Here is a 23,280-nt window from a genome sequence, read left to right as displayed (position 1 = left end):
TTGCTGGCGTGGTGGGGGGGTGGGAGGGATGGTGTGGCAGGGTGATAGACATTGGGGAGGGTATGTGCTATGATGAGCGCTGTGAATTTTGCAAGACTGTTGAATCACAGATCTGTACTTCTGAAACAAATAATGCAATATATGTTAAGAAAAAAGAAAAAGGAGAAGATAGCAGGAGGGGAAGAATGAAGGGGAGTAAGTCGGAGGGGGAGACGAACCATGAGAGACGATGGACTCTGAAAAACAAACTGAGGGTTCTAGAGGGGAGGGGGTGGGGGGATGGGTTAGCCTGGTGATGGGTATTAAGGAGGGCACGTTCTGCGTGGAGCACTGGGTGTTATGCACTAACAATGAATCATGGAACACTACATCAAGAACTAAGGATGTAATATATGGTGATTAACATAACAATAAAAAATTAAAAAAACATGTAATGTTTGTAATTGTCTATTTTAAGCTGACAACTTGACTTCATTTGCATAAAAAGTTCTATATATTTACTTGTCTCCCCCATTTTATATTTTTGGTGCCCTAATTTATATATTGTGTATCCATTAACAAAATTTTTTTCACCAGTTGTCTTTTAACTAACATACTAGAGTTCAATATGATTTACATATTCTTCAGTCCAGAACTTCTGTTTGGTTATTTTTTATTATTTTCTGTCTGTTTGTTGAGTTTCTCATTTTTTTCATGAGTTCAGTGAATTGCCTACATTCCCTCGAATCTTGCTGAGCTTCCTTAAAGTAACTATTTTGGATTGTTTTTCAGGTAACTCCCAGATTTCTATTTCTTTGGGATTAGTTACTGAAAAGTTTTGTATTCCTTTGGTAGTGTTATGTTTTGATGTTCCTCGTCTACTAATTCTGTTATCTGTACTATTTCTGGGTCAGTTTCAATTGACTAATTTCCTTTTCATTATGAATTGTATTTTCTTGCTTCTTTGCCTGACTACTAACTTTTTTATTAAATGCCACATATTGTAGATTCTACCTTCTTGCGTGCCAAATATTGTTGCATACCTGTAAATATTCTTCAGCTTAGTTTATTGACAGTTATGTTACTTGCAAACAGTTGATCATTTTAGGTCTTGTTTGTAAGCTTTTTTTGGCAGGGTCAGAACAGCAGTTAGTTTAGGGCTAATTTTTCCCCTTGCTGAAGCAAAACCCTTCTGAGTATACTGCCTGATTTCCCATGAGTTAGGAGATTTTCCACTGTTGCTGGTGGGTACAAGCACTATGCCTAACCCTGTGTGAGTCCCACGACTATTCTCTTTAATCCTTCCAGATATTTCTTTTCCTAGCCTCATCTAATTTTATCACATGCATGAGTTTATCATTTTCCACTGAATACTGAAAGACATCCTCTGCAGATCTCCAGATTTCTGTGTGTAGTTCTCTCTTCTCCAATATTCCTCTCTGTGAATTCTAGGACCCGGATTCCATGGACTCCCAAGTCCATCTCCTCATTTTGGGGACAATTCTGGCCTCAGCCATGCATGGTGCATTTCCCTGTACCACCTGCCAGAAACTTTCTCCAGGCAGTAAGCTGTAGTTCTCTTGTTTGTTTCCCATCTCTCTGGGATCACTTTTTGTTGTTGTTGCCTAATGTCCACTGTATGCAAAGCATTGTTTTATATATTTTGTCCTGCTTACAGTTATTTTAGGTGAGAGAGGAAATCTGGGCCAGAAGTGAAAGTTCAGTCTGCCTGGATTCTTTTAAGAGTATGAGATCATATACATGATATTCCCTTTGAAAAGAAAATAATTACATAAATATATGATATATTTTAATAGTTTTTTAAGTAATAGGCCAAGTATATATCAATTCTATTATACATATATATATTTCTCAGGGATAGGTATGTAAATGTGCTAGAAACTGAGTTCCTGAATTAATTATTTATACAACAGAGGTACTACTTCCACTAGAAACAAACATCTAATGTTCCCAATTACTGTACTCCTGTCTTAATATCTTGCTTGGAATCACATGAAGCAGGTTAAGTTTGGTATCTTCATTTCCACTTTTCCTGTTTTCAGAGTTTTTCTCTTATTACATAGTAACTTATATTTCTGAGATTTGGAGGCCTCTGGAATGGCTATTCCTGGTAAATATACCAGATTCTGCCTTGATCTCTCCATCCCACCACCAGGGAGACTCACCTATACCCGCACTTATTTTTTTTTTTTTTCATTAACTTTTGCTAAAGACTAGGATAAATGAAGATCAATGGGGTTGTCAATAATCAAGAATAGTATCTATGATTTATTGAGTATCTACCATGTGCCAGATGTCCTATTATTTTCTCTAATTCTTTTAAAACACTAACCATGAGGAAGGCCTTGGGGAATCAAGAGAGGGCTTTCCAGAAGGTCTGCTTTCTCACTTAACTAATGAAAGATGAGTAGGAATTAGGTGGGATGAGGCATGGAGTGGGGGATCAGGCAGATGTTCTAGACAGAGAGAATGGCATATGAAAGGACTTGGAGGCAAGAAAGAAAGTGACTAATTTGAGGAATTCCTTTTAGTTTGGCTGAAGAACATAGAAAAAGGAGGGAGGGTGGAGAAGATAGGGGGAGGGGTGACAGATAAAACCAGAGAGGCAAAATAGATTGCAAGGTATCTTGCAAAATAGATTACAAGTATCATTGTAAGGGACTTTTTTTCTGAGGGCAATGGAAAATTCTCATTGAACTTTTGGTATATTACCTTGAACAGAGAAAAATGGATTGAAAGAAGTAAAATTGAGTTACAGCCATGGAGATGGAGAAAAGTGTATGTTGTTTTCAAAAATTCAATAATTTTTTATTCATGCACTCCCTCAGCCATTTGTGCATTAAACATAAAAAATGACTGCCTGTTATATACTAGGCATTCTGACTAATTATTAAACAAATAAGTGTTGAATTATTAAATTAGCTATCATTTATTAAGCACTTATTATATGGCAGACACTGTGTTAAGTGCTTTACATAAACACTGATATTACCTTTAAATAGGTGACAAAATGAAAATAAAGCTCAAGCATGTTAATGTCATAGTAGATGGCAGAGCCAGGATTTGATTTCAGATCAGTTTGACATCTTGTCAGATTTGGTCATTTACTTAAATGACTGTTCTTACACACATGTAAATTATATTTATTATTTTTTCAAATCCGAAGATAAAACAATAAAATATTCTGAACTAATCAAGGATTTCTTTTTGTTTTAATCGGCAACACATGTTATTTGCCCTGGAGTTCCATTAAAAAGTTGCCTTTGTTTTGTAGATAAGCAATAATTTTATATATCTGTAAATGAGAATTTAGGCAAAATTTGGGGCATTCAAGCCCAAAATAAATTCTTTATTCTCAAGACTAACTTAGATGGTATAGAGTTTTTTTAAAATTTTTTCTCCTGTGTATATCCTTTGTTAGTATTACTAAATATTAATAAAGGATGTATTTAAAAGGGTAATTTTATTTTGAAATAGGAGAGAGGAAAATTCATGCTGTAATAATGTCAGAGTTTCCAGAGGAGTATGTTGTGAAATTGTTTGTCTAAACACATTTTATTTGGGGTTCAGTATGAATTTTCAATAGCTGTCTTTTCAGATAAGAAAGCAGTAATTCAAACGCAACTATATAAACAAGGAGATCAGAGAGGATTTATCCTGAAGGGTATAAAATGAACCAAGAGTTTTTAGTCTGGGTCATTATACGATCAGCTCCCCAATGCAAAGTAAGGTAGGTGTCTACACTGAGAAGGCTTTGTGAAATGAAATGTTCTCATCCTAATTCTTTTTTTCATTTTCACCATTTTAGTTGATATTAAAAAATGGCAAATGCTAAGTGATAATTTGCTTCTATAGACTCTAAGAATTCTAATTATTGCTCCAAAATTGTTCGGTGGTAGGTAAAGGTGGGTAAACTACATATATAAGGATAAGAAAAATTTCATTGACTTCAAGTAAAAGGAATAACTGGTCAATTCCCTCATGAAGGCTAATTGATGTGCATTGCTTTCTATTTCTATTTTGATTTAAACATTTTTATTAATTGAATAATCTGTATATTAAATCCTATAAATTACTAATGGTTATCTTTGATGATCATATACTTCTGGGAAAACTTACAGTAAATTCACTTTGGATAGTGTCCAATGAACATTCCCTGCCTTATAGTACATATTGGTTTCTAGAAAAATATATTGTTTAGTGAAGTTCCTGGATTGCTTATAGAGTGGGCAATTGATTCTTTTCATAGCATAGTAAGGAAATTGGAGAGAAAAGATTGGCAGAGAAAATTGGAGGAGTAGAGAACAATGTCTTTATTAAGAATGAAGGCAGTAAGAACAAAAAGAGGGTAAGGTGGGGTAAGTGGTAAAGGAAAGAAGATATCTTATAATAAGGTAAAATATTGAAAGTGTAGACAGATGGTCATGCCACTGAAAAAGGCATCTCTCATTATTTAGGGCCTGAAATCATATCATGCCTTCTGTGCTTAGGTGCTCAATAAATCATTTATCATGATTTTAAAAGAGGCAATTAAGTTGCAGAGATTAGAATCCAGGTGACAATAAAGAAGAAATTATGGCAGATCATATAGGGAGGTATTAACTAATACTGATTTATATAGTGTTATATAGTTACTAGTCTTTCTTCCATATCATTCCAAGAGCTTCACATATATTGTTTTATTCTTTTTATGATTTTAGGAAGGAGCATATGGAAAAATGAAGGCAAAAAGATATTAAGTTGCTCAGTTACACATAATTGTAAGAAAATCTAGAAGCAGAATTCTAGATCACTGAGTCTTATGGAATAGGGACCTGACACTAATTTATCACATAGAATTACAATCTATTTGTGCTGAAAAGACCTTCTCAATCATCTTCTGGTTCTAAGCCTTCCTTTTAGATGAGGAAATTGAGGCTCAGAAAGATTCTGTAGGTAAAGTTTTACTATTTGCAATAAAGGGGAAAGAATAATTCTTACTTTTTTTAAATCCACAAAATTATACAGCTACCATTGCTAGTAATTCAGCCCTTTTAGTTTTTCCTTTTGTTTGTTTAGAGTTTTACATTTATAAGAGGAAATTTGAAAAAATATAGTATCCATAATGAATATGATAACAACGGGTAAAAGTTCTAAAACAGTGTTTTCTCCTACAATTAAAAATAGGAAGGGAAAACTGAAGGGGGGGAAGCCAGAGGGGGAGATGAACAATGAGAGACTATGGACTCCGGGAAACAATCTGAGGGTTTCAGAGTGGAGGGGAGTGAGGAAGGATGGGGTAATCTGGTGATGGGTATCAAGGAGGGCACATGTTGTAATGAGCACTGAGTGTTATACGCAAATAAAGAATCGTTGAACACTACATCAAAAATTAATGATGTACTATATGGTGACAACACAATAAAAAAAATAGGGTTGGGTTTACTTGTCTCTCTATGTTTTCCAGATAAGAAAATAAGGCCCAGACAGATTAAATATTTTAGTCAATTTCTTATAGAGCCATGGGAGATCTTGAAATAGAATTCTATCCCTTGACTCCAGGACTTACCACTAGATTACCACACATCTATTTTATGTAGAATCACAGAGCTAAAATATGTGATTAATTATTTTTTATGCAAAAACCCAGTAGTTGGCTGGCTAGAGAGGCAAGAACGATATGATCATGATGGCTGAGTATTTTATGTCATTTTTAGAGGATCCTCTAGGTCTGTGGCTCTAAAATAACAGAACCAATTCTGTACCATAAAGAGAGCTTACATTCACAAAACACTTGAGAGAACCAGACTCCATGAGGAAGGAATTCTTATATTTTTGCTCTTTAATTGAAATACCAAAACTTTCTGAAGAATACTTGAATATGCAACATTTTATCTAAAGGAGTTAACCAGGAAAACTTTTTAATGGATTACTTCACTTCCTTGTTTATACAGAAGAAATTTTTGATAATTTTGTCTCAGAGTCATAATTTGGACTCTTTCAGAGCACTTAGAACAATATTTTTTTATTAGTGCTCAATCTTATCTACTGTGATTAGACTCTCAGCCCTTGAAGTCAAGGACCATAGTTTATCCATTTTGTATTTCTCATTGCCTGGTTTAAATGCTCAATATATATTTATCTAATTTATCTGCCATTAGTCATAATTTTATCCAGCTCATTATGATAAACAGAGTTGATATTGAACAAACTCTTCATTAGACAGGTTCTACTGAGATACATATTCTTCTGTCTGGGGCACAATGGACCCTCTGTTGTCTTCCATGCAGCTAAAACTTATTCTACTTTTCTGGCTAACCAACAGCGGGTCTGTCCTTGATGGTCTTTCTCTGTGTCAACCTATATTTTTTGCATATCCTCAGGGTTGAAAAAAGGGGGGTTTCTAGATTTCTGGGCTAGCCCTTTAACACCAGTGGTGATTTTAGTTGACCTATTCTGGACATTCTCTAGCTTTATCTTGTCTTCCTTGATAGACATTGGATAGAATTATATGCAAGATGATTTGTGCTGAGATGGTACTGAAGTCTGATTATACTTTTTCTTAGTTTCTTTGGGCTTTCTGATTATGACTGGTCTGTTGGCCGTAATGAACTAAAGTTTTTAGAAAACTACTGTTCTGAGAAAGCCCCTACTGAGGCCTCGCTTTTAGCTGACATCTTATAATTAGGGGCAGGTATTCGTACTGTTTCCACTGAGTGAATTGTTTTACACTTAGTTGACATTATGTGTCTCTGCCACTGTTCTGTTGTGATGTTTCAGGCTTTCCTTTACACTGCCCAGTGTTGCTAAGTGACACTTGCAAGCAGGACCTTGACTATGTGAGTTCCTCCATTATGAGGTATGTGACTCATAGTCACATCTAAATGCATAAAGAAAGATTATTGAGAGTATTAACTACGTAAAAGCACCTAATATCAGGCCTAGAATGAAGTAGGCATTCAATAAATACAAATATTCACACACACACACATGCATGCACACACATTTTAGCTCTTTCTAAATGTCACTTCTGAATGTCCTAAAGGATACATGTAATAGATTCTTTAATTTTATCTTTGATTTAGCATGACTGCTATCTACCTGATGTCCATGCTTTTTGGCCTTGCATGTGGGCAAGTAATGTCTTTTTGTTTTCCAACTGAGTATACGATGCATGTCGAAAGGAAAGAGTGTGCTTATTGCCTAACCATCAACACCACCATCTGTGCTGGATATTGTATGACACGGGTATGTAGTTCACCTCACTTCTTTTGGCTGTAAATTAGATAAACCTAGACTCAGTCCATTTCTATCCAGAAAGGAAATGAGATAAATAACAACCTCATTTCCTAAATCTAATGTTATTGGCTCCTTAGAGGTAGAGTCCCCAGGTTATAGTATTATATCGATCTTTTTAGCACAATTGGTATAGAAAATTTCATGATAGTTTTACTCCCAGAATTTATTTAAACCTTATATTGTTCCCATGATCAAGGATAAAAGAGAGGGGTGTGTGTGTGTGTGTGTGTGTGTGTGTGTGTGTGTGTGATTTTTGTCTCTATAGGATTCAGTGTGGATATGTTGACTTGGTACTGGGGAATGGGACTAAGGAATCCTCCCCAATCTTATTTGTGTCAAAGGAATATAAGTGAATTAACATTATGCTCCCTTTTCTGTTCTTTCCTCAGGATATCAATGGCAAACTGTTTCTTCCCAAATATGCTCTGTCCCAGGATGTTTGTACATATAGAGACTTCATGTACAAGACTGTAGAAATACCAGGATGCCCACGCCATGTTACTCCCTATTTCTCCTACCCTGTAGCTATAAGCTGTAAGTGTGGCAAGTGTGATACTGACTATAGTGACTGTATACATGAGGCCATCAAGACAAACTATTGTACCAAACCTCAGAAGTCCTATGTGGTGGGATTTTCTATCTAACTTACTAGTGATGTAACTTGCAATTCAGTTAAATGTGTTCACCTGGAATAAAATTAATAAAATATCAATACATTTCACAACACATTGTGTACATTTTGAATACTATTTCATCCAAACCTATACCCACAGGCTTTAGAAGAAAAGGTGAATGAAAGAGCCTTTTGAGCTCATATGAGGGTTAGTTTCCACATGAAAGGGCAGAGTGCAGGTAAAATGGCAAACAGGGATATGAAGTACTAATGAAAGCCAGGCTTGAGCAGGCTTTCTTAACAGAAGGCCATGACATGAGGCTTATCTTGACATAGAAAATGAATATGGGGATGCTGCCGAGTTATAAGGGTAATGTGATCAGAAGCTGAAGGAACATAGGGCATCAGGGTACTGGCGACACTTGCTTCCAAAAGCTAGAAGCAGGACTGGAGAGGACATAGAGAGTAAAAAATATGTGAAATCTGCAACATAACACTGTATTCTAGTTATTCAAATACACAGGATAGAACTTAACCAAAACTCAATAGACAGTATATTCTATTCTAAAAACTGTTCTCTTTAATTTAATTACTCTGATGGGCCAACTGACTTATGAAAGTTATACCCCAAAAGCCTAGAAAAGAGGCCATGATCATTTTACATGTGGAAGTCTAAATCCTTTGTATTCTTTCAAGTAATAGGAGACACTTTTCAGTATTTATACCAAAAGCAACTTGTGCTGTTTTAGCTTTTGGTGTCCTGAAAAATTAGTATGATTGTGAAAGATTTTAGGGACAGGTGGAGAGTGCTAAGGGATTAAATAGCATAGAATCATCCTAAATTCTAATCTAAACCTTCACCAATATTGAAACACTGTTTTCTGGCAGATGAACTCTGTAAGTGGCTGTTTATTTATTTATTTTTCCTTCCTTAGGTACTGTTTCATGAATTTGGTCTCAATAGATGCGTGAAGTGAGACAGACCTAGTGCCTTGCAGACTTGACCTCAAAAAGATGATTTATCCTATATTTGCCCATTTCTCTCCGTCTAAACTGTTACCATCAGGGTAAAAATCAATTATCATCAGGGATGGTTGTCTTTGCTGTATCCCACAGTCACTGGATGAATTCAGCTGGGCATCTTGTAAATGCCTACATGCTGACAGTGCCGCATGTGTGTGTGTGTGTGTGTGTGCGTGCGTGTGTGCAGGTGGTGAGGTAGTGTAGATGGATTAGTACCAAGGTAATGCTCTGCCAACGGGGAGGGAATAGTTGTACATTTATATACAAAGTCAGGGATCCACATTATGCTTACCTTAATATTTGAGGTTGACATCAGCATAGTCTTCAAATATTAATCTGGGGGTTTGGGTTCTCATATCACTTGATAACATGAACACTTAAAGCTGCAGGATTATAACATCCCCTCTAAAAACTGTATATGAAACACAGATCTTTGATTAATGAGTAAAATGTCTAATGTTCAAACCTAACTGGCACTAATCACATACGACTTTCATGGGACCTGAAATTGACAAGACATCGTGGGTCATGAGAGCTCCCCGTCCTAGCTGGTGGATGCCATTCTGAACAAGATTTCCTTTTATTAATTTTCACATTTTGATCAAGATCTTTCTTTGAAAGCATCACTGATCAAAAGTCAAGTTCTTTCTATTTAATGGGTTTGTCCCTTGGTACCAGGAAGGACTTTTCCTGGTTGTCATGTCCTATGTCAGAGGGAAAGGACAGAGTAGTTAGAAACCACTTCAGGCTACATCTGAGCAAGAAGGAAGGTTAGCAGGGAGAAACTCTCAGGTACTGCTCCTCTAAAGTCTATCTTTTCAGGGCACCTGGGTGGCTCAGTTGGTTAGGTGTCCCGACTCTTGATTTTGGCTCAGCTCATGATTTCAGGGTTGTGGGATTGAGCCCCGCATCAGGCTCTGTACTCAGTGGGTAGTCTGCTTGTGATTCTCTCTCCCTCCCCCCATGCTCTCTCTCTCTCTCTCAAATAGATAAACAAATATTAATTTTAAAAAAGCCTATTTTTTCAAGGTTTTAAGTGTTGGAATTCACCTTGAAGCATTGAGCCAGCATCACCTTTATTGGGTACATGTTTTTGTTTTGTTTTGTTTTAATTTGAGAGACAGAGTGAGAGAGCACAAGATGGGGAGGGTCATAGGGAGAAGCAGACTCCCCGCTGAGCAGGGAGCCTGATGTGGGACTTGATCCCGGGACTCCAGGATCATGACCTGAGCCGAAGGCAGTCGCTTAACCAACTGAGCCACCCAGGAGTCCCAGGTATGTGGTTTTTAAAAGAAGTTTGATGGTAAAGAAAATACAAAACTTAACATAATAAAAGAAATAACATAACAATTCCAAATTGTATGATGGTTTTAAACCAGGACTCTAGGTCTGAAAATAGCCAACTGAAATATTTATTGGCATTTATCCCAATTATGGGGAGAAAGGTTCTCTCTGTGAAGGCAAACCTGGAGTCATGCATGCCTCCTAGAAGTCTCTGCTTAAAGCGACCATGAAAGCAGATTAGTGAATACTGCAGGAGTGTACTGAAAGAATTAACCCAGTGCATTTGGGAAGACAGAGTGCAAGTATAAACATGAAGAAATAGTTGATGAACTTTTTGAAAAATAGCAAAACTTCAAAGATGTTTTAAAATACTATTTATCTCAAAAGAACTGTTTGGAACCAAATGTGTTATTGATAATACAACCTGTAAGTTTGCAAATTCAGAAACCATAAATCTGGATAAAAATCCAAAGTCAGTTAATAGTTTAGATAAAAGAAGACTTTTGTGAATTCTGAAAATTCTAACCCTTCAGAAAAAGCAAGTGAAAATTAATGTGTCCCAGGATCATAATGAAGTTGTTTCTGAAAAGCCATAATCAAAAGACTAGGTTCTCCTCTTTTGCAAGGGCTTGGGAAATGCGGACAAGGATATGGTCTTTCCATGGAAGAAGCAGAGAGAAGAAGCAACAGGGAGTAAAAGGTATATAGTCCTGTCCAGACATCTTGGAAAAGCTGTCTCATCAGATGTGTCTGCTTCAATTCCAGGAAATCTTTACTTTCAGGTCACCAGACGGTGTACAGTCAGGCTTTGGTGCTTTCTTTAGATGCATCATGTGAATCCAAGAGTCTGTTCCCTAGAGTTTGGCAGCACAAAGGTGGTTAGCAATTCCTGATAATTATGGGCCTGTCCTGCGAGGTCAAAGAGTCTTTCTGGAGGTGTCTTTTCCAACAGATGAAATCCCCAGGTTGCAAGGTATGATGCTTAAGGTCATTGTCTCCTGGGGGTGCACTTCCTCATTCAGGAACCTGGAGTGATTGACAACAGGGCTGGAGTAGGCCAGCAGGTAGAGTGGCAGGTTGCAGGGTGCAGCACAGCCACAGGACATGGAGTACCTGCTGGACATGGGCAGGTTCATGTTTTCTTCTTCAGCATCTGGGTCTCGGGGCAGGGGCTATTCCTCCTGGAAGGGTGTGATGTTGATGATCGAGTAGGGGTTGACTCTCATTGGGACCACAAATGTAGTGCTTTCTACTGGAGTGTCCATATCTGTTCCCATCCCAATTTTTACCTCCTAGCCAGGAGGTAGACAGACTCCTGCCTGTCATCCCTCCAAGTGCCTCTCGTCCTGTACCACCCCCACCCACATTTTCAATTCAAATGATGGAGGTGGGCATGCTATTTAGGCTCAACCAACCCTGATTGATTGAGGGATGGGCATGTGAACTAATCTCTTCCAGTAGGAGTCAGTCTCAGGGCTTTTATTATAACTATTGGACAAAGAGGAATGTTTGGCCTATTGGGGTTTGTAAGCTGTGAGCCTACAGCCACTGCTGGCCATCTTTGGCATCTCCTGGAAACAGCCAGCCTGAGAATAAAGCCAACCCAGAGGACAGCAAGAGAGGGTGAAGGAGAGAGACCTAATGATATCATTTGAGTCTAATCAGAAGCTGACTTCAAGTCTAAATGAAATTGTAACTTTTTTTTTATTATGTTTGTTAATCACCATACATTACATCATTAGTTTTTGATGTAGTGTTCCATGATTCATCGTTTGCGTGTAACACCCAGTGCTCCATGCGGTACGTGCCCTCTTTAATACCCATCACCAGGCTAACCCATCCCCCACACCCTCCTCCCCTCTAGAACCCTCAGTTTGTTTCTCAGAGTCCATAGTCTCTTATGGTTCATCTCCCCCTTTGATTCCACCCCCTTCATTTTTCCCTTCTGGCTATCTTCTTTTATCGTTTTAAAAACATATAATGTATTATTTGTTTCAGAGGTACAGGTCTGTGATTCAACAGTCTTACTGAAATTGTAACTTTTAATCATAACTGCTTAAGCTAGTCCGAGTTGGGATTCTGACACTTGCAACTGAAAAGTACTGACTGATTCAGCATCTTTCCCCTTAGTCTTTTTTTTTTTTTTTTTTAACAAGCTGTGGCCAGTTTTATTAAAGAAAAATTTTGCATGATTTACTTTTCACCAGTCTGTTCTGGCATGCTTCTAATGATATCAGAATCACCTGGATCAATGATAGCCAGTGTGCATACTCTGTAGTATTTCCCACATGCTGTGCCCAATTCAATATTATTGCCACTGTAGTGATGGACACCAGTTTTGGCTAACATGGCGTAGTATTCTATTTCAGATTTCCTCAAGGCTGGGCAGTTGTTGGCGAGGATGACCAGTTTCGCTTTGCCATGTCTGATCATTTTCAGAGTCTGCTTGTACCCCAGCACATAATTTCCACTTTTCATAACAAGCTGGAGCCTGGAGTTGATCGACTCCAGCGACTTTTTCGTCTTCTTTGTGGCCACCATCTTCCTGCCTTAGATGTGGGACAGCTCCAACCAAAAGCAGCCGCCAAAATGGCTGGGAGAGAGAAAGGAAAGACTTTCCCCTTAGTTTTAAAAGATCCCATCCCCCATTTTCTCCAGGACTTTGCTGTTTTCTCTTTTCTCTTGCTTCCTCTTTATTGGCTTTTTCTCCTCAGCAAGAATCATTCTTCAATCTCTTCCTAAATAAAAATGTAAAAGCAAAAACAACTAAATCTTCTTGTGAGCCTGTGCAACCTTTTGTTTATTTGCTCCTCTCTCTTTGAATTCTTATTCCAGTTTGTGCGTGCGTGCGTGCCTGTGTGTGTAAAAATCCCATCTTAATCTGTTTGGGTGGCTATAACAAAATACCACAGACTGGGTAGCTTATAAACAACAGAAACCTATTTTGGAGGCTGGGAAGTTCAAGGTCATGGTGCTCAGCATGGTCGTGTTCCATTGAGAGATTTTTTCCTAGTTCATAACTGGTCCTTCTCACTGTGTCCTCATTTGGTGGAAGGGCCAAGAGATCTCTGTGGGGCCTCTTTTATAAGAACACTAATCCCATTTATGGGGGCTCCACTCTCATGACCTAGGAATCTCCAAAAGACCTCACCTCCTAATACCATTACACTGGGCATTTGGATTTCAACACATGAATTTTAAGGAGACATAAACTTTCAGACTATAACAAGCCACCTACACTGACCATTTATTTCCTCACTTCTCATTCTCTTCTCAACCCACTATGATTTGACTTCCGCTCCCATCTTCCCTTGAAACTGTTTCCAGTAATGTTGACAATGACTTACTAATAGTCCGATATACAGGTCCTTATCTTCTCTGACCACTGTGTCACCCTAGAGGGCCCAGTGGAGGTCACATATCTGGATTCATAACATAATACATCTATGGCATTTATAATCAGTCCTAATGAGGCCAAAGTCCACATTTTCTCTTTTCCTGTCTTTTCTTGCTATCCTTCTCTATGATGAGTAGAAATCCATGCTATGGTCTAGCAGGCAACTGTAATGTAGTTCTGAACTGTACTTCTTCTGGAAATGTAATTTTGCTTTGTGCTATAGGAATGAAATTTGCACATTTTGTGAAAGAAGGGCTAGTGTTCTGATAACCTTATGTATCCTATTGACCCTTCAGACCCTGTTAAATGTACAACAGATGAGAAACTACCCATTTCAATAAAAGATGGTTTAGATGGCAGCTACTGAAGGAGTTCGCAGGTAGCTGATAGAGACCCTCCAGCGTGAGATGGAGGAATGGATGGGGAGTATAGAACTGTTTCGGGCTTTAAACTTTACTGGAGTAGAGGATTTTAGTTTTTGAAAATTTCTCACTGAGGTCTTTAATGTGAAAGGCTACCCATATTGTTCAAATATGGGCACTACTACTTTTATGTTGCAGATTCCTAAACTATAGTTCCAGCTCAGACTCCTTTCCTGAGCTTCAGGGTATGTATCTAGTACCTGATTATGTTTCCTCTTGGATGTCCTATAGTCATCTCCAACTTGCTTCGTCACTGCAGTCTGCTTTTTCTCCTGGGCACCACCATCCTTCAGCTGTCAGGAAACCTGGGAATGATTCCACGTTCCTCTTTCCCTCAACTGCCCCTATATCTGTCTACTTCTTGGTAGGAATCCCAGTATGTTAGTTAGAAATCCTCATGAAATCCTCTGGCCTTTGCCCTCCAATCATTGTTCATACTAAAGCTACGTGATTTTTAAAAGGTTCAAATTTGATTCTGTAACTCATTGCTTAAAATTTATGCTGTGATGGCTGTACAAAGATAAGACTCCTTGGTATAGTTTAACAGGGCCCTTCATCTCCCCGGTTCTTGACATGTCCTCTTGGAATGCTTCCATGCTGTCTGTTTCAGGGTCTTCTTGATGTCGTTACCCTAGTGATCCACTTTTCTTCTCTCCTGCTATTACTTTTTATTTGGATAATTTGTATGAGTTCTTCAGGACTCAGTTTAGAGACCTCAAAATTCAGAAAATCTCTCTCCCCTGACCAGCCTCTCCAAGATAGAGAGGGTCTACTTCTGGTTAGTCAATATCATAGCACTTACCTCATGGGAATTATATTTGCCTGTTTTTGTCCCAGTCGAAGCTCCTTGAAGGCAGACTTCTCTTGTTCATCTTAGCATATCACTATCTTCTAAAGAGTTTTTTCAAATGTATAAAATAGTAGTCCTCAAACAAAGTAAACAAAAATCTAATATTAGAGTGGGTTGCATCTTATAAGGCAGAGCAGGCCCAGAGGAAAATATAGGGACTCAGACTATGGCTATTGGTATTAAGTCTTTGAATTAAAATAGAATTGGGAAATATATCAAAAGTTATTCATTAATTCAACAAATGAATGTGTTCAAATAGGCATTTGGTATGATGCAGAAGTATCTTCGGTTATGCATGATGATGCATATTTGATTTATAATTAACAGAAACTCTCATCAATATAATAATTGTAACAATTTAGATAATATTCATTCATTGCCAGGTTTGCTAACCTCATCGTTGGTTATTTCTTTTAATTTAAATTTCTTCTAGTTAATATAAGTAAAACTAACATTAAATTATACAAGAAAAAAAACAACGAAAACAAATCCCAAAGCTTCAGATGGGTTTTTGGCACATTAGCTAAAAATTTTATGAAATCAGCACAGATTTTGCTTCACAGCATTCAGGACATATTACTTCTATACTTCATGCTTTCCATATCCCCAGGAGATAGCCATTGGAGTAGTGGTTTCCTGGGATGTATTTAACTTTTGTTGACAGTGAGGATATCAACAAAATGATTAATAACATTTTGAATTAGTGTAGTCTTTTTACCTTGCAATGGATACCTACAGATAATAACTTACAGGTACATTTTATAGGAAAAAATAGTCATGTTGAAAGAAAGTAGAAACTTTTTGTGCCCTTAAAATATACCTTAATATAAATTTGATTTTGACAAGTCCAAATTAAGATGATGCTGTTAATTGACTGGCCTTGGGGCCCACGAATCCTCCCTCATATGGGTGGGTAAAATAGGGTTGCTGAAATCAGGGGCTGGTGGCCAAAGGGGGTGTCAATGGAGCAGTGAACCAGGAAAGTTCCTGAACTCCCAAGGGTGCCTCTTCCTTTTAATCTTTGATACTTACTTCAGAAGGAAAGCTACACTATCTCCTTCACTGCCTTTTCCCCACAAGCCTCATTTTCATCAAGTAAATCTATTAATGGTGCACAGGGGGAAAGGAGAGCAACTCTCTTGGATAACTGTGCGGGGGACTACACTGGTCCCTGTATCAGTGTGTGGCTTTACAGATTGAACTCTGGACAACAAAGGAGCTATTCTGGATAGTATGGTTTGGATGAGACAATGTTAATTGAAATCTATTTGCACAAAAGTCCTTAGGGTGTTGCTTTTAAGTCTAGCTCCTCATAGTCATACTACAGAAGGGTTACTATTCTTTCCTCTTTTTTTTTTTTAACCATATTGTTTGGTAATTGGACATTTAGATAAGTTGCGTAAAGATGTGTATAAAGATATATTAGAATTTTGGGGCACCTGCTTCTTAGAAAGCAAAAAAGGTAAGTTCTAGAACTTTCTCACAGTCGCTAAGTGCCTGTCTTTGGCTCAGGTCATGATCCCAGGGTCCTGGGATTGAGCCCCACATCGGGCTCCCTGCTCCACGGGAAGCCTGCTTCTCCCTCTCCCACTCCCCCTGCTTGTGTTCCCTCTCTTGCTGTGTCTCTCTCTGTCAAATAAATAAATAAAATCTTTTTAAAAATCCCTTTTAAAAAAGATATAATAGAATTTTAAGAGAAATCAAGCAAGCAATTCCAGTACATAGAAAATTTAATTTGAAATAACTTAAAATAGTTCATCAAGAAATTTTAATTCAGTGCCTTGGTACCAGATGCTTAAGAATATGTTTGGGTCTGATCTCAAATCAGTTCAGGTAAACAGATATAACCAAAAATTTATATATGTGTGTGTGTGTGTATATATGTACCCATATATGTATACATGAATATGTCTGTATTCACACACATTCAGGCATACATATATTCAAGTTATATGTGTATATATATTCAAGAGTTATATATTCAAGATATATAGATTTAAGACATATATAGATTCAAGATATATAGGAATTCAAGATATATATAGATTTACGATATATAAAAATCTACCCTCACTCAGAGGTGGAATTCTCTAATTTTACTCATGGCACAGATTTTGGAAAAACTACTCCCAAGAGGGACACATTAACCATAGATGGAACAGATCTCCACTCCCCCACTTTTAAGTATTGTAGTCTTCTTAAGGTTGTTAATCAGGTATAGAATGAAACAGTTTTTTTGAATCAGAGACGATTCTGAGGTGGAAGAAACGTATGCACTTGGGCCTGTCTTCAGGTAGAGGATGAACTACAGCCATGAAGAGAGATGGGCTCTTTGTTCTTTGCTTAAAAGGTTATATTTCTCACCTACTGGAGTATAAACATCTATTTCATGAAGTGATTTTGTTAAAATAAACTTTTCTTTAGCTATAGACACAGTGAAGTAGCCATGTACAATTAAATTTTTAGCTTGCTTCCAATCTGACTTCTTTTTTCCATAGAAGCTTCCTCTAAAGTTAGTAGCCGTAGCAAGTATGGCAGAGGAAGTGTGGTTCTCTATGCAAATAAGACCATTTGTAGCGGTTAGGTCTTTTCAGCAAAACGTTTTGTAAAAGTTTCTTGGGAGTGCACACTTTCCTTTAGTGCATACCCAAAGACTTGTGTTCTCACAGGCATATGAACTTACATGGTTTCCAAAGTCCCCCGTACTTTCACTTTTGTGTGGCCTTTTAAAATGTAATAAAAAAAACCCCTCTATGATCTACTAAATGTACTAAGTTGTTAAAAATTGACAAAGATATAAGTTTAGATTCTAAATTTGGGTTTACCTACCTAAATTGAAGCATCAAGACCATAAAGAACATGAAAATTTTATTTTTATGGGAGATTTACATAGAAAAAATATTTCTGTTCTGTGGGTTTAAGTATTTTAATTTTCTTAGCTTGTCTCTGCTATGTGCACACAACCAGTAGATGCTTTTCTTTCTTTTGGTTTGGCCAAGGATGCTTATAATATATGAATTAGGAAGGATTCTGTTTTATCTTAAGGGGTGAAAACAGTAGGTCAAAATCTATGAAGAAGAATTCTCTAGGTGAATAAGAAAAATACAAAAAATTAGGAAAATATGTAAACTCAAGTTATGAGGTATTTCAAAGATACAGTGCCAGTAAAAATTCTCTTTCCCACTATTTGCAACTGCCAGATCTCTTGCTTTTGTCTTTCTATTTGTACATTTGGAGAAACATGGAAAAATTTGAGATAAAAGCCCTTTTGTTCATGTGAGGGCTGCTGTAGTTCAGAGCAGAGTCAGAAAAAGAAAGTTATAAAGTAATATTTAAATGTATTTATATAAGAACAAAAAATTTCTTTAAAAAGTTACTAAAAGGTATTTTTTTAAAGTCCTAAAAACACTCACTTTTATAGGGCACATGATTGTGTGACCACTCTTCAGAGGGAGTTTTTTGTTTTTAAATACTAGGAAAGTATGACTTATTCAAATTAGATTTTCCATGCTATATTTAGTTTTACAGATGTGTTTAGTTCTAAAATTGTGTTTTACTGTGTTCTGGGTAGAGTATGTATATAAAAAAATCCCAGGAAACCCTTACACCTAACTCAGATGTAGTCAGTTTTAGCACTACACCATGATCTCTCAAGTCCTGTAACTTATTGCTTCCGTTAACCAGAAATCCTGAATTCTCTGTATCTAACTTTCTATGGCTAGAATCTGAGAAAATGACCCATTATCATTTCTTCTGAATAGCCAAGTTTTTAAAGTTTATCAAAGTTTGATGATCTTTTTCTGAGAGTCAAATAGGTTGTTCCTCTGATACAATAAGAACCAGGAATTTCCAGCAAACAGATTTCATTATGTACAATGCATACACCAGAAACACAGATCACACATGAATCTCAGTCAACATATACACAGCATTCACTCAAGGGGTAAACGAATAATGAGCCAAACATACATACATGTGCAAATGTACAATTAACAGCATATTATTTTAGATCCTAATGTCCTTTGAATATTAAAAATGAGCCAGGAGACAGTTCTGGTGACAGCCGTATGAAGGCTCTAGATTGCAATTTTCATGTAGAAGTAGCTTCATATCATATCTCGTGAGGTTCGTATTGCACAGCAAAGAACCATGCTGAATATCATGCCAAAGATCTGAAACAGAAGGAACCACTTGTTAATGACTTTCAAATGATAGAAATTGATTTAAAAAAAGTCAGCAAACTGCGTGGATGTCTAACAAATAATTATAACCAATAATTACTGGCTATAATGGCATTTTTATATATACTACTTAATTACGGCTGATGGCTAAAGAGTTCCATATTAACCTGTCAACTATTAGCTGTTTACGCTTTGGTCTAAATAGTTTCTTATTGTTGGAAAAACTCTGAAATTTTGAAACAGTGACCACAGATTACAAAGTAGAGCATCTCTTCACTTTTCCTGCTCCATTTTAAGGTACAAATGATGCTTCACTATTTAACTCAATAGTTTTCCCAAAGCATAAACTGAGGTGTTGGAACTATGGTATTACTGACGTCTTCTGCCTCTTGGATAATTCCTTGAAAAGCCAAATACTTGGCAAAACCAATAGCCACTGGTATGGTTTGAATAAAAGGATGCCAAAAGATCTTTCTTGTTCTCAATCATTTCCCCTACAATTTCACAAAGCCTATAGAATGTAATCTGTGGGTGCGATGTTTATTAACTACCGTCAATGTTTGTTTAAAGAAATCTGTACCATAACCCTATGATTCTCTCCTTAATCCTATCCTACATCAGGCTAGAACCTATAAATGTTACATTTAAAAAGCCATGTATTATCTGCTATTATGGAAGGGAAGAGGTAGGCTTAAGAGAACAGCCTGGAGCAGGGCTCTATGCTTCTGGCTGCCAGAACTCAGTTCCAGTGTATGGCAGGGGAGACATCTAATGGACATTTGGCTAACTGATCACGCTGTGCAACTCTTACCTTAAGAAGAAAGGAATTACAGAAGGAACTCTGGGGGTGCTGATTCAAGATGACCAAAAGAGAGCCTTCCCCCTTTAGTGTGGTTGTCAGGTTGGATGCAACCCTTGCTTCATCCTGGTTGTACTCTAAAGGGATCCCCTCAGAAAGGAACTTTTTCAGCACTGTCCTGGCACTGTCATGAGTCAGGGGTGACTGCCTCTAGGATGCTCACTCATTGAGACTGTAGAATTGTTAGGAGTGTCTCTTTGATACCTCTATTATGCAGCCCATTTTTAAATCTTCTGCCTCAAAATTGTCCTCAGGAAGCCACAGAATAGCAACCAGGCTAGCCCCAGAGCAGGTGAGGAGGGCCTGAGAGATGTCCCTGGATTGGGAGGTCCTCAGCATAGTATTTCACCCCGTTGCCTCACCCCTCTGTGCTCTAAATACAGAAAAGAGGGAAGATGCTTGTGTGTCCCAGAAAACTGCCAATTCCTTGATTTTCCTTGTAATGCCCTTTGCCTCTGCCTTAGCTGATACCATGAATTAATCTACAGAGATAGCAAGGTGGTAAGTACTACATTAGCATTAGCTATTATCGCTCAACCCCTGGACAGTGGAAATCACCTCTTTACTGGCCTGACTCAAATCCTGCCTCCCTCCAACTTATCTCCACACGGCAGCACAGGTCCTTCTAGCCCTTGGTGGCTTCCTACTACCTTAAGGATAAAGCCCAGTCTCTCAAAAGGGCACACAAAGACCACGGTTATGTGGACCCTCACACCATCCTCACGGTCATCTCTTGCTGCTCCTATCACATCCGTTTGACTCCTATCGATTCTTGCACACGCTTGTACTTTGGAGGCCCGGAGCCATCTGCAGCTGCCTGGGTGCACTATGCTTCACACTTCCGCATATGTTACTCCCTTTATCTGGATTCTGGGCTTCGGAACACTCCGATTATGTACGGAGCTAGCGTTCATTGAGTGCTATCTTCCAGACACTTTATATGAGTTAATTCCTATAAATACTTTATCTGTATTACCCCATTTTATCCTCACAACAATCTCATGAGGTGGGTACATTAAAATCTTCATTTTACAGACGAGGGAATTGAGGGATAGAGAAATTAAGAAACTTTCCCATGATCCCAGGGCCCGTGAGTAGCGGAGCCAGGAGGTGAACCCGGGGCCCGTGAGTAGCGCAGCCAGGAGGTGAACCCGGGGCCCGTATGTAGCGCAGCCAGGAGGTGAACCCGGGGCCCGTATGTAGCGCAGCCAGGAGGTGAACCCGGGGCCCGTGAGTAGCGCAGCCAGGAGGTGAACCCGGGGCCCGTGAGTAGCGCAGCCAGGAGGTGAACCCGGGGCCCGTGAGTAGCGCAGCCAGGAGGTGAACCCGGGGCCCGTATGTAGCGCAGCCAGGAGGTGAACCCAGACAGCATGATGCCAGAGCTTGCACTACTAATCACTATACTACGCTACTTCTGCAAATCACAGGTGAGAGAGATTAACCTGGCAGGCTATTTTAAAAATTTCTAACAGTAAGGAGTGACCCAGAATTGGAAATGACTTGTCTAGTTTAAGCTTGCTGGCCTTAATGTGGGAAGTTATTGCAGTGATCAACTCAAGGTCATAATTAGGTTAAAGTTAAAATTGGTATCATATTTTAGAGAACTGAGTATTGCTATGTCAAATGAGCTTTGTTCTTAGAAGATGTCCTGTCAACAAACGTCCGACTTTTATGAGAAATCTCTTCTAAGATACTGCCATATCACACTTGAAGACAAATAAGATGCAAAGGCTTCTTAGAAAGCAAAAAAGGTAAGTTCTAGAACTTTCTCACCGTGAGACCTGCAATCCCAATACCAACAATTCCGATGAGCTGGAGCTTAACACTGATTATGGCCTCAATTTCATCAATGCAATTCTGTTTTGGAAAAAAAAAAGGAATAACAAACGATGGTATCTGTGAATCATCACTCTGATCCAACCCTCTGCTCTACAGAGCATCCTGTGAAAGTTAATCCCTGTCAGCTTCTGCTCACATTTAAACCACTTCTCTCAGATAGCACCATTCTGATAACCTTAAAGCAAAAATGTGTATTGGGGAAAAAATACAATCCTCTCTTTTTGGTGGAATGTTCCTATTTAGGCCAACGACCACTTCAGAACCCTGAAACCTGGCTGGAGGAAGCTATTCTAGGACCCGAAGCATTTAAAAATTTGGGGCATCTTCTTGCTTTCAGCATATAAAAATAAGTAAAATAACCCCCAAATAATAGTCCCTTGCTTTTGTACTGTTATTAATAATCTAAAAGACTTTCTACATACTCGGTCCAATTTATTATGGAAGGTAGGTATTACCTAATAAGAGGCTTAAAATTCTATACGCGTTCAAATTAAACAAAAGAAAACAATGTTAGCAGTTAGAGGACCACTCCTTTCTATGATGGCTGGGCTGGGTGGGTCTCTATCCTCTCATCTGCCCCATAGACACTTGTGCAGGGCAGGTTCAAAGAATGGAGGATAATTGGACAGGGAGCAGTAGGGGTCACTTGTAATTATAAATAGTTTCTCCAGCTTCTATTTGGAATTCTCTTAAGTACAGAGGTATGCTCTCTATGCAATTTTGTCTTTAGGCTGCCCGGGGCCTTTTATTTGTCACTGGTCAACTCCCTTTAACACTCACATAAGCTATATGAAACCCTTACCACTTATGTCTCCTACCATACTGCATTCATTCATTCATTCATTCATTCAACAAACAGTTCTTGAGCATCTGCCCTGCATCAGGCAGTCACTGGAATGGTGTGGTAGATATGGAGATAAGACATGATTTCTTCTGCCCTTAGGGAGTTCACAGTTTAGAAAATGATACAGACCCACAGAAAAATAACACATTATAATACATTCTGGTACAAGTTTGAGAACCACTGCACTAGAGAGTGGCTCTCTCACTGGAGAAAATGGGAGTCAACCTATAGAAATCCTCCAACCTTCTTCTCCTTCACCTATAAACTGACATGCTCCATTCAGTGCCAGGCGCTGCTGTAGGCAGTGAGCATGCGAAGTCAACAAGGCAGCGCTGCTCCTTACTTCCTTCTCTCTCATCAAAGCCACAGAAGTGCCCTTCTCTGTTGAAAGTGAACCCCTTTACGGAGCCAGGTCTCCTCCCTCTCATCACCTCAGGAAGCCTGTAATGTCAGGCTTCTTGACATTACAAGCTTTTCTTCCTATACATTTAGCCTCTACTTCTCCATTGACGTTTCCACTCATCATATAATGCCGTGCCCGTGTTCTTCAGTCTAAAACAGTACCCTCTACTATTGTCCTCCCCTAGCTCTGCCCATATTCCCCCCTTGCTTTCACACCCAGCTTCTTCTTTGTGAAAAAACTAACATGTATTTGTTTGCTTCATTGTAGAAGAAATATGTGTTTACTGT

The 23,280-nt window shown here is 38.3% G+C and overlaps 2 protein-coding genes and 1 pseudogene across 8 annotated transcripts in view; 1 reads left to right on the top strand and 2 right to left on the bottom strand.

The window, feature by feature from the left end:
* The first annotated feature begins 3,671 nt into the window (after window positions 1-3,671).
* On the top strand, window positions 3,672-7,922 carry TSHB (thyroid stimulating hormone subunit beta). The gene is made up of 3 exons (XM_028101874.2): window positions 3,672-3,730; window positions 7,065-7,227; window positions 7,668-7,922. Exons 1-3 carry the CDS (start codon window positions 3,672-3,674, stop codon window positions 7,920-7,922), a joined length of 477 nt encoding a protein of 158 aa, XP_027957675.1.
* A 3,994-nt stretch (window positions 7,923-11,916) lies between these two features.
* LOC114207966 (large ribosomal subunit protein eL30 pseudogene) lies at window positions 11,917-15,027 on the bottom strand (annotated as a pseudogene). Its single transcript, XR_015768115.1, has 2 exons — window positions 14,820-15,027; window positions 11,917-12,936 (listed from the first exon to the last, which is right to left on the bottom strand). The product of XR_015768115.1 is annotated as a large ribosomal subunit protein eL30 pseudogene (transcript).
* Window positions 15,028-18,851: 3,824 nt separating this feature from the next.
* Window positions 18,852-23,280, bottom strand: part of TSPAN2 (tetraspanin 2) — a 62,433-nt gene continuing 58,004 nt past the window's right edge. For 5 of the 6 annotated variants that reach the window (XM_028102163.2, XM_088022323.1, XM_028102166.2 and 2 more), the window contains 2 exons: window positions 21,681-21,764; window positions 18,852-19,039 (listed from right to left, as the gene is read on the bottom strand). In XM_028102163.2, the coding sequence (XP_027957964.1) occupies window positions 18,974-19,039; window positions 21,681-21,764 (150 nt within the window). In that variant the 3' untranslated portion in view covers window positions 18,852-18,973. The remainder of the gene's footprint in view (window positions 19,040-21,680; window positions 21,765-23,280) is intronic. The other variant, XM_028102167.2, reaches the window with a different exon arrangement.

This window comes from Eumetopias jubatus, unplaced genomic scaffold (genome assembly GCF_037043125.1).
Source record: "Eumetopias jubatus isolate StellerSeaLion01/CBP00866 unplaced genomic scaffold, mEumJub1_p1.0 scaffold_4, whole genome shotgun sequence".
Lineage (NCBI taxonomy): Eukaryota > Metazoa > Chordata > Mammalia > Carnivora > Otariidae > Eumetopias > Eumetopias jubatus.
Note: the sequence above shows the minus strand (reverse complement) of the source record. Positions and strands in the feature narration are given on the sequence as shown.